The sequence below is a fragment of the Mytilus edulis genome, chromosome 9, assembly GCF_963676685.1.
Source record: "Mytilus edulis chromosome 9, xbMytEdul2.2, whole genome shotgun sequence".
NCBI classification, from domain to species: Eukaryota; Metazoa; Mollusca; class Bivalvia; order Mytilida; family Mytilidae; genus Mytilus; species Mytilus edulis.
Genome location: NC_092352.1, coordinates 8,879,741 through 8,894,164, shown reverse-complemented (window position 1 = coordinate 8,894,164; position 14,424 = coordinate 8,879,741). Strand labels below are relative to the sequence as shown.

General features: G+C 31.4%; 1 protein-coding gene across 2 annotated transcripts in view; it reads right to left on the bottom strand.

The window, feature by feature from the left end:
- Window positions 1-14,424, bottom strand: part of LOC139487594 (receptor-type guanylate cyclase Gyc76C-like) — a 124,599-nt gene that overhangs the window by 11,964 nt on the left and 98,211 nt on the right. For both annotated transcript variants that reach the window (XM_071272492.1, XM_071272491.1), the window contains exons 5-15: window positions 13,215-13,387; window positions 11,884-12,019; window positions 10,806-10,951; window positions 10,131-10,236; window positions 9,280-9,358; window positions 7,476-7,599; window positions 6,940-7,095; window positions 5,874-5,978; window positions 1,993-2,064; window positions 1,099-1,261; window positions 405-548 (exon numbers count right to left, since the gene is read on the bottom strand). In XM_071272492.1, the coding sequence (XP_071128593.1) occupies window positions 405-548; window positions 1,099-1,261; window positions 1,993-2,064; window positions 5,874-5,978; window positions 6,940-7,095; window positions 7,476-7,599; window positions 9,280-9,358; window positions 10,131-10,236; window positions 10,806-10,951; window positions 11,884-12,019; window positions 13,215-13,387 (1,404 nt within the window). The remainder of the gene's footprint in view (window positions 1-404; window positions 549-1,098; window positions 1,262-1,992; window positions 2,065-5,873; window positions 5,979-6,939; window positions 7,096-7,475; window positions 7,600-9,279; window positions 9,359-10,130; window positions 10,237-10,805; window positions 10,952-11,883; window positions 12,020-13,214; window positions 13,388-14,424) is intronic.

The window sequence follows — 14,424 nt, the reverse complement described above, 5'->3', positions numbered from 1 at the left end:
TCCAATTCCGTGTCATATACAGAGTAGATATTTTGATTTGTAGTTTTATAGCGTCGAATTTTAGACTTTTGATAAACTATGAACTACCCAAATTGCTACAATGTCCATATAGTATTTTTTCATATTCTTTACTTGTACACTCATTGATCATGCCTTCAGAAATCAATATTGATGCAGGCGCCCTTAACAGTAAAAAGGTTAACCGTAACAATGTTAATGCCCCAGATGCACTGTTCGACAAAATATTTGAAAGTCCAAATCGTATTTTCTTATATTTTCGGTTCAGCTTTCGTCAAAATGCTAAAGTTAACGACGACCGCACTTGAAGATGTTTAAAGCATTGTCATTTGGTGTTTGCAATCATACTATATACATTTTTATCCTCAGTTTTATTTTATACTCACCTTTTGGTTCCATATTGCAGTAACAATAAACACCCAAACGACTAAATATCTCATATAAAATTAAACCAAATGAATAAACATCTCCTTTTTGAGAACCAAAAACTTTTGGATTTCTTAGTATTTCAGGAGCTGTCCAGAACAAATCTAAAAATAAAATGAAACAAATTTATTACTAAACATTGAAACCCAGTTTTTGGTGCGATTGTTTTGTTTGGTCATGTGTTTTTCTTATAAAGTAAATGAACTACGCCTCGTTTGTTAAAAGGAATTATAAAGGAATTATAATACATTTGTCAAGCTCTGAGGCAAATACAAAAAAATTACATAATAACCAAGAAAAAACATCTTGTCAATAAACGAAACCAGTAAAAATTAAAACAATCGTCACATAATCGAACCGGCAACAATACGCTTGATAGCTTAGATTATTTTCTACATAAAACTGCACTCTTTTCAAATACACCAAATCAAGTTTTTTTTCGACTTATTAAGCGCAGTGTCTTCAACAATGAGCAGTTCAAAGTTATTTCATTTAATATGATGTCGTTGAAGTTACTTTTATTCACTGAAGGTTTGCGACTGACACGTGCTTTAGTGATATATATCTTATGGTGCTTTCGAAACCAGAATTATGGAAAGCAATGTAAAATTGAAAATATCTATAAAAAACAAAACACAAAACACGTTCACATACTTCGATTATAAGCATGTTCATCTTCTTTTTTATAAGTGGCTTTTCTGAATTCTAATAGTCCAAAGTCCGCTACTTGTACATTCCATCGACTCGTTACTACACAGTTAGAAGATTTCAGATTTCCGTGAAACATCAATTCACTATTATGGAGGAATATCATACCCTGAAAGATATAAAGCAGGGACTTTATAGAATAACATGTTTTAGGTCTAAACAAACATGTATACGTTATTGAACACAAAACCTACAACACAAACAGCAAAGACAAGACTTGGTATTCCATTACATTGATAGAAAACTGTCAGTAAGATCATCAGGATATAAGAAAAAAATACATGAAGTCATTTGCTACACACATATTCCATAATATCAAACATTGAATAGTGGTTTCCGTAAAACTTATAAAGCAATGACTTCAAACTTACAGTTTGAACAATTTACTAAATAACTGCAAAAATTTATATTTTCTAACATTACATAAGACTGTAAAAATTGTTTTGCTACTAACGAGTGTTTCAAAATAAAACGGCAATTATAGTATTATTACTATTAAAGGGGTAGATAATTCATACAAAACAATTATGTTAAGAAATACTGACTTTGCAATGGCTTACAGGGACAGAAAGAAAAAAAAACAGACTAATAAACACTACACAGAAATTTATACATACAAAAAGGGGCTCAGTAAATGGAAATATATAAAACTAGTAACAATGGCAATGTTGTTGAAAGACTGTTCATTATAGGCAAATAGACGTTTCATAAAAGATGTGGTATAACCACTAGGAAGAGAACTCTCAAATAGATACAAAAGTACATAGAATTATAGGTCACTGTAGGATTCAACATTCCAAAATTATGATCATATTTACCTATGGAATTAATAATATATACCTGAATAACATCTTTTATCATAGACGCTATGAACATTTTGTCTAGATTTATAAGCTCATTTTCTAAAATGTCCTGAAAAGAAAACATACTTTTGTCAGTTTGCAAAAGGCAATACATGCATGTAGAAAATGTCATTATTTTTCATTTCTTTTAATGAATTTATATCTTTATAATACCATGTTAATGGCTTAGACTTCGGACGCACAAGCTTTATGAAGTGATATTTTCATCCTCGGATGTGATATAACATATGATGAAGATGGTGAACTCAGACAAGGAAGAGATACTTGACAGAAATGCGTGGTTTGATAATTTCCTTTAAAAATAAGTTTCCTCAACAACCGCTTAACGTTTTGAAAAATGCGAAACGGCAAACAAATTGCATTTTGACATGACAAAATACTGTTAATACAATTTTGCAATTGACAATAACCGATTAACAGACCACCACTTACTATGCTATCAGTTTTATAGATGACAGGATTATTTCCTATAAAAATTCGGTAGATTGTACTTATTGTTAATATAGCTGTTCATATTTGTAGAATGAATTGATTGTTTCTGGTCATCCTTCCTGTACGTTTAGACAGGTTTGAAGGATCTCACAGAAAACTGAGATTGATTGGAAACTCTTGAAACTTATAAGGAGCTAATACACAATGTGGTGTGTCATATAGTTCATTATTTGTTTCATTTCAACTTCATGTAAACTACGTATATAAATAGGACATGTTTCCTTTATTCATTGGTTATAACAATGTACATCTGGTATTTATGATATAAGGTTAGTATTGGGCCCATGTTGAGCTCTTCGACTCTTTCGGTTCTTATGCACGTCTGACTTTTATTTTTGTTCCTTTTTACAACAATGTTCTGCTTGTTGTTGTAATGGGAAGTAAATATTGGACCCGTGTCCACGATATTAGTAGAATGTTTAAAATACATACAAATTAAAAATAAGAACCAATGAGACATATAGTACCAGCAGTCGTAATTCTCAATCTTTTTTTAGTTCTGAAGTTGTAAACGATTTTTTAAAACTCTTTACTTTATTTTGTGTTGAAAGATAACATAAAAATGATGCGGTATAGTTGCCATTGAGACAACACTCAACAAGAGTCCTAATGACATAGAAGTTTAAAAGTATAGGTCAGTCAACTTTACTGTGACGGGCAAACAAATTAACAGCCTCGACTACACATTAAAGCCTCGGTCACAACTTACCGGATAGCACGTACGGACGCCTAAAACGTCGGTCACACCTTAACGGATAGCTCGAACGAATGCCGAACGGATAACTTTTTTCAATCCGTTCATGTCCGTTAGACGTCCGTTCATATCCGTTAGACGTTCGTCAATATCGGTTTCGTGTCCGTTTAGCGTACGTTTTATCCGTCGACGTCCGGATTAAAATTAAAGGCGACAATAATCATACATGTAAATCGCATAATTATTCAAAAAGTTTCTGAGTAACAGGTTTTGGTTTGTTCTTCAAAATGACCCCAGAGGGTAGTGTCTGGCCTGAATAAGAGCTGTTTGAAAGTGAATACGTGCCCTTACTGTAAGATCAATTATGCATAATAAAAATTCATGACATTCCAGTAATCTGACAAACCATAATTGGCATTTCTGACGCCAAATTTTCAATTGGCATTTATCCGTTTCAGAACAGTTCATCATCCGTTTTATCCGTTAAACGTCCGGTAGGAGTCCGTTTCTCATTCGTTCAACATCCGTTGTATCCGTTATAAGTCCGGTAGAAGTCCGTTGATGTATAACGGACAAGTCATGGATACAAAACGAGTACCGTACAAAACAGACGCCTACCGGACGTTCAACGGATACTTCATCCGTTGGGCGTCCGTTCAAAGTTTTAAACATGCTCAAAATTTTCCAACGAACAGAACAAACGTTGACGGATAAAACGTACGCTAAACGGACATGACACGGATATGGACGGACGTTTGCGTTTCTCGTTCGTTGCATATCCTGTAAGTTTCCGTTCGACCTTTGTTACCCGTCCGTTTTATATGATCAGAATACCAACGGAAACCCAACGGATAAAAATTTTGTCAACGGATTTTTTTTTTCATCCGTTCGGCGTCCGTTCCAGCTATCTGGCAAGGTGTGATCAAGTTTAAAACTTACAATGAAAAAGTGTTTTTTTAACATCAAGATGTTACAATCATTTGAAAGGAACAAATTTAAATATACTTTCAAATGCATGATTTAACAACCTAATGGATATGATGGCAGTTTATCGGTTTTGTTTGTCTCATAATTGTTTTTACTTTGACATTTTTTTAGTTTTGTGAATGTGTCATCTTAATGCTGCTTCAAAACTATTAATAATTCTTTTTCATAAACTATCCATTTTCTTATGTCATTATCTTCATTTAATGCTTCTCTTTGATATGACTAAATAGCATGGATGTCTCCATTAAGATCGGTAATCGCGTTTTTCACAAGAAATAAGGAACCTTCAGATTTAATTTTTTTTTCCATCCTGACAATATTATATAATATTTCAGTCGCTATCATAGTTGTAAAATCATATTAAAAGTAACGTTTAATATTTATAGTTAATGAGGAAGGATCCCGACCATTGTTGTTAAATATAGACGGGGAAATGATGCAAAGACCAAACAACAAAACCAGAAGTCATTAAACGAAATAATGATACACGACAACAAGTTAAGTAAAGAAACAAATACAAAGAATAGTACAAATACGTCTAAATAAGTGACAAATATATTACAGGCATTTGTTCATCTCAGACGTTATCTTACGGGCTCTATCAATTAGCACTTTAAACAGTATAGTAATCTGAAAAGGCCTAGACATTACGATACGTGTTAAAACATCAAACGGAGAACCCCAACCGACGTGATCTATAACCATGATAACTGAACAAAAACAATGTTTTACTTTTGAATATAGTGTGCAGAAATCGTTAAAGATGATTAGTATCCAGCTTCCTAGATAAAATTGCATTTAGGGAAACTTCTACTAGTAGACAAATTTAATCAAATCTATGAATCTTGACAAAAATATACAATTGCCTTCAACTCCTGTTTGATTTTGTAATAATTTACACATTGCTTTACTCCCTAGTTGTTATATTTACCAACAAAATGTTCAATAAGAATTATATGTCCCGTGATAGTTTGGCGTCAAATTTAAAGGCTCACGATTGATCCTAGTATAAGTAATTGTTAAAATTGTGTCGCAGCACGAATTGATCCTAGTATAAGTAATTGTTAAAATTGTGTCGCAGCAAGAATTGATCCTAGTATAAGTAATTGTTAAAATTGTGTCGCAGCACGAATTGATCCTAGTATAAGTAATTGTTAAAATTGTGTCGCAGCACGAATTGATCCTAGTATAAGTAATTGTTAAAATTGTGTCGCAGCACGAATTGATCCTAGTATAAGTAATTGTTAAAATTGTGTCGCAGCACGAATGCATTTTTTTTCATATCCAAGGGTAACAATCATATAGAAAACATAGCGAAATATCTCTACCAATTTGTAGCCTTGGTTTGAAAAATGGGTCTTCGTTCTGTTTAATCAAAATCTCTTTACGTTGCATAGCATTATCCGTAAACAGATTTTGTGTGTGTTGTATGAATGACAATGCTCGGAACAGAATAACTAAAGTGGATTTAATTGCGGACGTTTTAAGTGGATCGTGTTAATTATACTTTAATTTTCTATTTGGTGTTTTTAAACTGTTATTTCTCGTTTGGTCTATCTATGTTTTTGCTATGACGTTGTTAGTTTATTTCGACATCTCAGTTTGAATGCCCTTTTAGTATATATTTAGAATGTCTTTAGCTAAGAAGATATTACAAAAGTGAGATAGGTAAACGTGTTACATACCTGAAGGCTTCCTTTAAAACAATATTCTGTGACAATTATAAAATTATGTGTATCAACACAAGCACCAACAAATGGATTGATATTCATATGCCGTAAATCTCGCATCTGAAAACATTAAGTGTTGTTTAGTAACATAAATTTAAACCATGATTGCATAAGCAAAATAAACAGGGGAAAACAAAAACGTTACAAATTTTAACATTCTGTATAAAGAGACTATGTGCAGTGTGTGTTTGTTTGGACTGTCTATATCGCAGTGTGTGTTTGTTTGGACTGTCTATATCTCTATGTAAGTTTTTCCCATATTTTTATCTCAGATTCATTTTTATATATTATGGTTTATGTAGTTAATGATGAAATTATTTCAAACTTGTTAACAGAGTGCAGTTCTGTATTTGTCCGTTCCCATCATCGTTAACGACTGAATAGAGATAATTATATACATGAAAAGTTGTTGTGACTTTAGGTGAATAAACTATTGTCTCATTGATGTTACTAATCCTCTCCTTTCTTTAACTGTATGTTGAAATAAATTATCATCAGAACGATATTAGATCACCGTATGCAATGTTAATAAAATCAAAATAGCTGAAGGTGCACTTTACATCTAAGTATGTTACAACGGTATTGCGTTTCAAAATAAATTTCCCACAAACATAACCTTGAAGAAAATATTTATATAATAACCGGATTTGTATAGCATTTATCTAAGAGAATGCTTGTAACGATCAAATCGTTATTTGCCATAACTAGTTGTGAGAAAACACGTTTATATTCAAATCACTTTAGATATACCAAGAAATAAACATTTGTTGTATTCATCTAGGATAACTGATGTTTCCAAATTACTGTAAACAATTCTTTCTGTAAAAAAAATATGTAAATTCATTTCAGTAAGCATGCGGGATCACAGGTCACTTAATTTTGCAGATGTGTTACCAAATTGTGTGGAATAGCATAAGGTTGTTTTGGGTTTTTTGAAGATATTGGTTAAACATATTTTCATATTTTCTTTTCACCCTATGTGTGCATGGTATGTAGAAAAATAATGATGCATAAATATTACCATTTTCATTTGTTTTTTAATGTCTCTGTTAATATGCAGCATTTTACTTTCATATACTTTCAGTGCCACTATTTGGCCTTTATAGGTACCAGTTTTTATATATACTTGGGTGAACGACATCCGTGAATCTAAAGATTGGTTACTGTTTAAGGAAACCTGTGGAATATAAAATGAAATTTGAAACTTTAATACTTTGAACATGATTCTTTAGTATTCTGAACATAGGATAAATAAAACATTAACTTTTTTAATCATTGACATTTTATCAGCAAAAATAAGGTCAATAATTTTCATAAAGTTATTGTCTTGACAGTTACAGACTGCAGGAAGCAGAAAAAAAACGCATTTCACTATCAAACAGAACACAAAACTGAATATAATGTACCCTTAAAATCGTTGAATATTTTTTTTTTTTCTGTTATTTAATATAAAAAATGAATAAAATGCAGCTAAACATTTCATAGGGAACGAACCATTTATCTTATAAAATGCGCTAAAAAGGAAGATACGAATATATAAGTACATATTTTACTTACCGTACTACCTGCATTAACCATTGTTACATATGGCGACACTTTACCATTAGTGTGAGTGGACTTAATATCGTGTGTATTTATCTGCCATGATAAACCAGCAATTTCCTGTTCATATTTCCAGTTCCTTTAAAATAAAGTATCATGGTTCTATAAATACTCTTCGATAAAATCATAATAATCAATGCCAACTTGTTTGATTCGCGAACTTGTTGACTTGTAAACATGAATATCAATAACGTGGTCATTTTTATAAATTTCCTGTTTACAAAACTTTGAATTTGTCGAAAAACTAAGGATTTTTTTATACAAGACACAACTTTTTGGAATTTTGGATCCTCAATGCTCTTAAACTTTGTACTTGTTTGCCTTTATAAATATTTTGATATGAGCGTCACTGATGAGTCTTATGTAGACGAAACGCGCGTCTGGCGTACTAAATTATAATCCTGGTACCTTTGATTACTATTTTCCAACAGAAAGACGGCAAACCTATGACAACCAACTGAACTCCTTCATGTGTTTTCAATTTGCTACTTTATTCGTCTAGCCCAATTTTTATAGCACTGAGATTAGTATGCATTATCTTTTAGTTTCGGGTCCAGCTGAAGTTTGGTTACTTTATTAAGTGTATCTATCCTATCGAACTTAATTAACATGATAAGGTAGGTATGACTTAATCTGACACAAAGTTTGAAAAGGAAACGAGTGTGGACGACGTAATTGTTTCGAGTTAAACAGGTGCAAACTTTTTATTTTGTTTTATTAAAATAATTGTATTGTTATATAATAGCGTTGAACAAAGCACATTTTGTGCAATGTGCGGATGATCAAATCTTCTACATCCTTATAAAATTATACCAAGCTTTCGTTTGTTCTCCTATGCATTGTAATGACGTTGTAATGGGAAGCAGTCATAAATTTTGCATTTGTCGAGAAATAAAATGTAATTTTGGAAAGTCTCCAGATTGTTTTCAACCTTTCAAAAGGACGTATTGTTATAAAACTTGCATGTCACGATTATAAAAACGTTAAAGGTTTTTAAACGAACATATTCCCTAAAGACAAAAGAAACCTGTCATGTTGTCTGAATACTTTGTTTTTACTAATGATTAAGAACATATGAACTATACGATTCTTTGTTATTCTTTTAGTGGTTAATAATGATGTAGCTCCGTTTCATGTATGGATCTTTTCAGAAAAGACCCTTGACAGACAATTTGATATATCATATTACTTAGATACATAAGGACCTGGCTAGAATGCATGTCATCTTTTAACAGTCACGAACCTAACCAATATAATGGTTGTAAATAGATATACACGATTCCAAACAGAAGCACTTCAAATAAAACATTGATGCAGGTCATGGTCTTGACAGTGCTAAACACGACTCTGATTCAGCGTACATATTATGTGTTTTATCTATTTAACGTATAAATGTATGTATTCAGAATAAGAAGAGTTGTAATGTAATTCGTGTATTCTGTCAATTTGTGGTTACTGTGATCCTCAAAAAAGGCATCTTGCCAATGTTTAATGTATTCGTATATTTCAAATGATTTGAAATTAGAAGTTTATAGATACAAAAAGATGTGCTATGAGTGCCAATGATACAACTCTCCATTCAATACCTTTCTTCGAAACAGTCATTATACTTAAAGTTTTAACATGTATTTATTTTGTTTAAATATGTGTAGAGAAGTATTCCATTCCACATTTGAGGTGTTGTGGGGGAAACTGTCATGCCTGTAGGCTACTATTATTATGATTAAAACTATTAATAACATCCCTCCAACTGGCTCACCTGTAAGCTACTAATATTATGATAAAGACTATTAATAAAATTCCTCCTATTATTCCACCAACGATTTCCAGTGTATACACTGCAATAAAAACAATATAATTGTCAAAAATTTCAAGTGTATACACTGCAACTAAAAACACTAATTGTCAAGGATACTAAAATGTATACACTGCAATTAAAAACATAAAATGTCAACAGAATTCAAATGTGTACACTGCAATTAAAAACATTTAAAATTGTTTTGAATCTTCAAGTAAAAATGAAGACTGAAGCTCTATTATAGGCATCATCCAGTTGCATTACACTTGTATGTGCCTATAAGAAACATGATTTGTCACTTTAAATGTGATAATTAAATGTTTTTTTGTTATTAACAGTATTATACTATGAAATTTTATGAAAATTAAAACAGCAAACTTTTTTTCAAACTGGAATGTCAAACACGACGAAATAATGATAAGGACCATTTGTAACGAACAAAATGCGTCGGTTACGTTCTAGTAATATAGTCAATGTTTGTGTTTGGGGTTTTCATGGATTACTCCTATATTTCAGTTTGTTCATTTGTATTTTGATATGTTTTATTGTAACTTACTAAGTAAGACATATATATTGACCGAGTAATATGAACATTTTGCGTCCCTCATTTACATGTTACATGCAAGTCCTTATTCCTTTCTAGTAGTACACGTCTTATTAAAATGACTGATATTTTCATTAAAAAAAGTAGTTGACACAATATTTACTATATACAATTGTACTGTATAAGATTTTAAATAATTACATATAATTAAATTGATACTTTTATCTAGTAGGTTACATGTATAAACTGAAATGAATTCGATGCCTACCATTTGGTGGAATACATTTTTCTCTCCTGTAACCACAAACTGGCTCATCTAAAGGAACCATCCCAGACACCCAGTCTATGTTGTGGTCTCTAAAGAGGGAAAGCCTCTACAATAAAGAATGACATGCTTTTATTTTTTATTTTATTAGCAGGAACTAGAAGTTGCTATATTTATACCCGACATCCCGGACCAATAAACAAATATAAAGAATTAGACACTAGTCAAAACAGAATCGTATTTTCGATAATTCGCAAAATGATTGAAAACATTCTTAAACATTCTACATTGAAGACCCATTGGTTGCCTTCGGCTGTTGTTTGCTCTATGGTCGGGTGGTTGTCGCTTTGACATATTCACCATTTCCTTTCTCAATTTTATTAAAATACGGTATGGGTTTTGCGTACTGTAGAAGTCATAGGGGGCCTATAGAAGTTAACATCCTCATCTATTGGTCTCTGGTTAGTCTGCCATTATAGCCTATTTCTCCTTATTGAACAGAATAATAAGCACATTCTGTAAAGCTTTCGATATATGCATGTGTCCGACATTCAAGAAAAGAAAAAGAATAATTGTAGATGTTTGTTTTTATCATAAACAATTATATACGAATATTGCTAAAACGTGTTATATGTTCTTTAAACTCTTTTAATTAGTATCAGCATGAAATACACTTACAGGTAATTTGCTTCCAATCAGAAAGTGCCCAACAGGTTGCATTGAAAAATTGGCATGTTGTGAAACATATGGTACTCGAGCAAGTAGAGTGTAATTGCCTTCTGCATCACCATTACTATCAATACTGGATATTACACCCTGTATGCCTTGTGAATATAAAATAACGAAAGGCTGAAGTACGGGTCAAATTGAAATACGAAACAGTTAAAGTATATATAAGATTCAAGAAAAGTTTCGTAAGATATATTTATTGTTTTGTTTTGTTAATTTTTATATTCTTGAACACAAAAAAAATGTTTTTATTGAAGAAAGAACGTCTGTAATTTTTCAACAGTACATACATTTGACCCTGGGTTTAGCAAGTTTCGTATTGTCCTTTAGTTTTATCGATTGTTGCCTTTTAATATAATATTTTCGGCTTATTGTTTTGATTTCTTCCATGGTATCTTCTCTGTCTTAGTGTTTGTCCTACACTATTTCTTTTGAATATATCAAACGTTTTGAAGTTTACGAAATAAACATATTAAATTTTGCACCAAACAAATTCAATTATTCCAAAATAAATACCAAGTTTATACCTATATGCATCACGTCTGAACGACTGTAGCTATCAAATATATATTTTATGAGACACAATATGTAGTTTTGACCACGGAAGCCTTATATGTTTGTTGTTGAGCCCCGTTTTTTACTGGAATCATGTTGCTTAAATAAACTCATCATAGATTCCAGGACTAAATTTTATATATACGCCAGACGCGCGTTTCGTCTACAAAAGACTCATCAGTGACGCTCGAATCCAAAAAAGTTGAAAAATGTCAAAAAAAGTTTGAAGTTGAAGAGCATTGAGATCCAAAATACAGCTAAGGTAATCTATGCCTGAGGTAGCTATAGAAAAGTCTTAAGTTATCTTTGAAGCGTTATTTGTCATTTCTTTTCTTTTGGTAATGGCCGGTGTGATGTCTGTCTTTGGTTTGTAGACCACCGTGATACCTACTTTTGTTTTTTTCTATGGTTTATAGACAACATGATGTCTACCTTTTTGCCTGTGTGGAAGTATTTACTAGGCTATTCTTACTTTGATAACTAATTCCGAGCATGGTTTCAATGATAGCTCTTCCATCTTTGATTGATCCTCCCGAACGTGTCATATTATCAGCTGCTTTTGCCCACAACATCACAGCGTCATATAAATAAGCGGCATATACTGTTATCTTTAAATACATAAATCATTAGTATATAAAACAGTTTAAATGACTTGTACCTACATTGAGCTTTTTTTTTATTAACTCAATATGTTTTTTAGTTTAGCAATTTGTTATTTAAAAAATGTTCATTAAATTATGATGATACATGACAAGAAAGACTTTGTTCTGCAGAACAATAATTCTTATGTTATATTTCAATACGATTGCAAATATGAGCATTTATCGACCAAAAAACAAGAGTATTTGGACTATTATTTAGACATTTTTTTCTATCTGAGAATAGTCACCATGGCTGAAAATTTACCAAGCATGTCATATTCCCTACCGTTACATAATGATACAAATGACGATTGGTGCATGTGACGTATACCATGTAGATCTTCGCAGACTTGCTCCTTTTGTTGTTGAAGTGGTTACGTCATGCATTTTAATTCGTATATTAAAATAGATGTACGAATTTTAAACACATCGGTATACTACTTTTGTCTCCATACTAGGTGTACAATTTTTTCAATGAAAATGTAAATTAAAAACACAACACAACTGTCATATATCGGAAATTTTCACTACATTCACAAAAATATTCTTTTTCGCGCAATGTACCAAACGTAAATTGTAACTATCCAATTCGAGAAGTATGGGGAAATGATAACATAAAGTTTAGATAATTGAGCCAAACATTGTATCCTTAGCACTAACAGTGAAAAATTAACAAATTTTAATGAAGGATTGTAACGAGGAAAACTATCATTATGTGATAAGGCAAAAGGTGAATGACAGAATTTTAAAATAAATATAAAAAGATTGTTTTAATATAACGCTTCCAAACATAATGAAAACATGGGGTTGCTATTTTGTTTTATCTTTTCATATAACAAAACAAACAAAAATGTACCTGTAATTATAAAATAAAGCTATCTCAGTTGAAAGAAAAGTCTCACAATTGAATTGCGTTCCTGCATCAAAACAGATTGTTTGTCATTATAAATCTGAAATCATAATTTCCAAGATGGCGAATAATTATATACTAATTTAAATGCATGCAAAATGCTGTGAAACGCAAACAGTGACACCCGACATGAAAACTGATATACGGTATCATACTTCGATAGCATCAAGAAATTGATTTGAGAATCAATCAACTTTCAGCCAATAATAGTTAATAATAAAAGTTAACTTTTCATATAAAAAGTATAAATACCTTTTTAGGTTTCATAAAAGGATTTGGAAATTCGAATGGAGGTTGTTCGTTGTAATCATTAACAGCTTTCCGGAATTTATCGTATTGTGGATTACTGGGTGGACTTAGAGTGACAACCAGCAATGATCTAGCGGCATCGCCATTCCTTGGTTGATGGGGATTATCTGCTGTTCCTGTACAGACAAACAAAAATAAATATAGTATCCTAAATATTGACGATGATAAACAGTATTGATAATGTGACGATTTACAATTAAAGATACAGTGGTTAAATATGTACAGTGACGTAATTATATATATTATGTTGGTTTCTAAACATTATGTTGGTTTTTAAAAAATCTGAATTTATTTAAACCTGCACTTAGTTTAACAATGTCTGTTGAGTAACTACTTCCGATAGTTATCAAGTGAAATAAAAAATCGTCCATTATAACCATGATAACAATCAAATTGAAACAAAATATGTTTTTTCGTATTTTTCCTCCATACATCTACTTTTATGTAGGAAAAATAAATATAAAATATCAATGTTAAAACCTAAGTTTCTCAAAAACTATTAACTAATGCATAGAATTATGTTACAATGAAACAAAACAACACTATTTGAAATTATAACTTTACGCCTTTGGTCGTTCCTGAAGAAGGTAATCTAGAACAGTATATAATATCATATAGTTGGGCTTTGGGCATTTCTGAAAAAGGTAAATCTAGTAAAGTGCTTTTGACGCATGTACTTTATAAAGCGCTTTTTTTGACGGTTCATACTATAATTTTTAAAATACTTATAATATCAGGAAGTATTACGTATCCTGATATTGACAGATTTCCTTTCCTTAATCATGTATCCATTTTCGCCTTTGCTTTGTTAACTGTGGACTTTTTTTTTTGTTTTAACGTACAATCAGATAGTCATGGAAATTTACTGATAAAATATAAAACTTCGGGAAAGCTGAACTTTAAAAAATGATTTTTTCCTGAATATTTGTTTGTTCCGTCGGAAGCCATGCCTTACATTAATGTTTATGAGATAATTGAACTTTTAATTTTTGTTAAAGTAACTTCAACGGATGCATATAGATTTAACAAGATTGCGTCATGTAAAGTTTGGCTTTAATTGGGCCATTTTGGTATAATGAGCACATAATTGAAGAAATATAGGTTTCAACCAAATGGAAGAAGAAACAACATTTGTAGTATAATATGTACACGA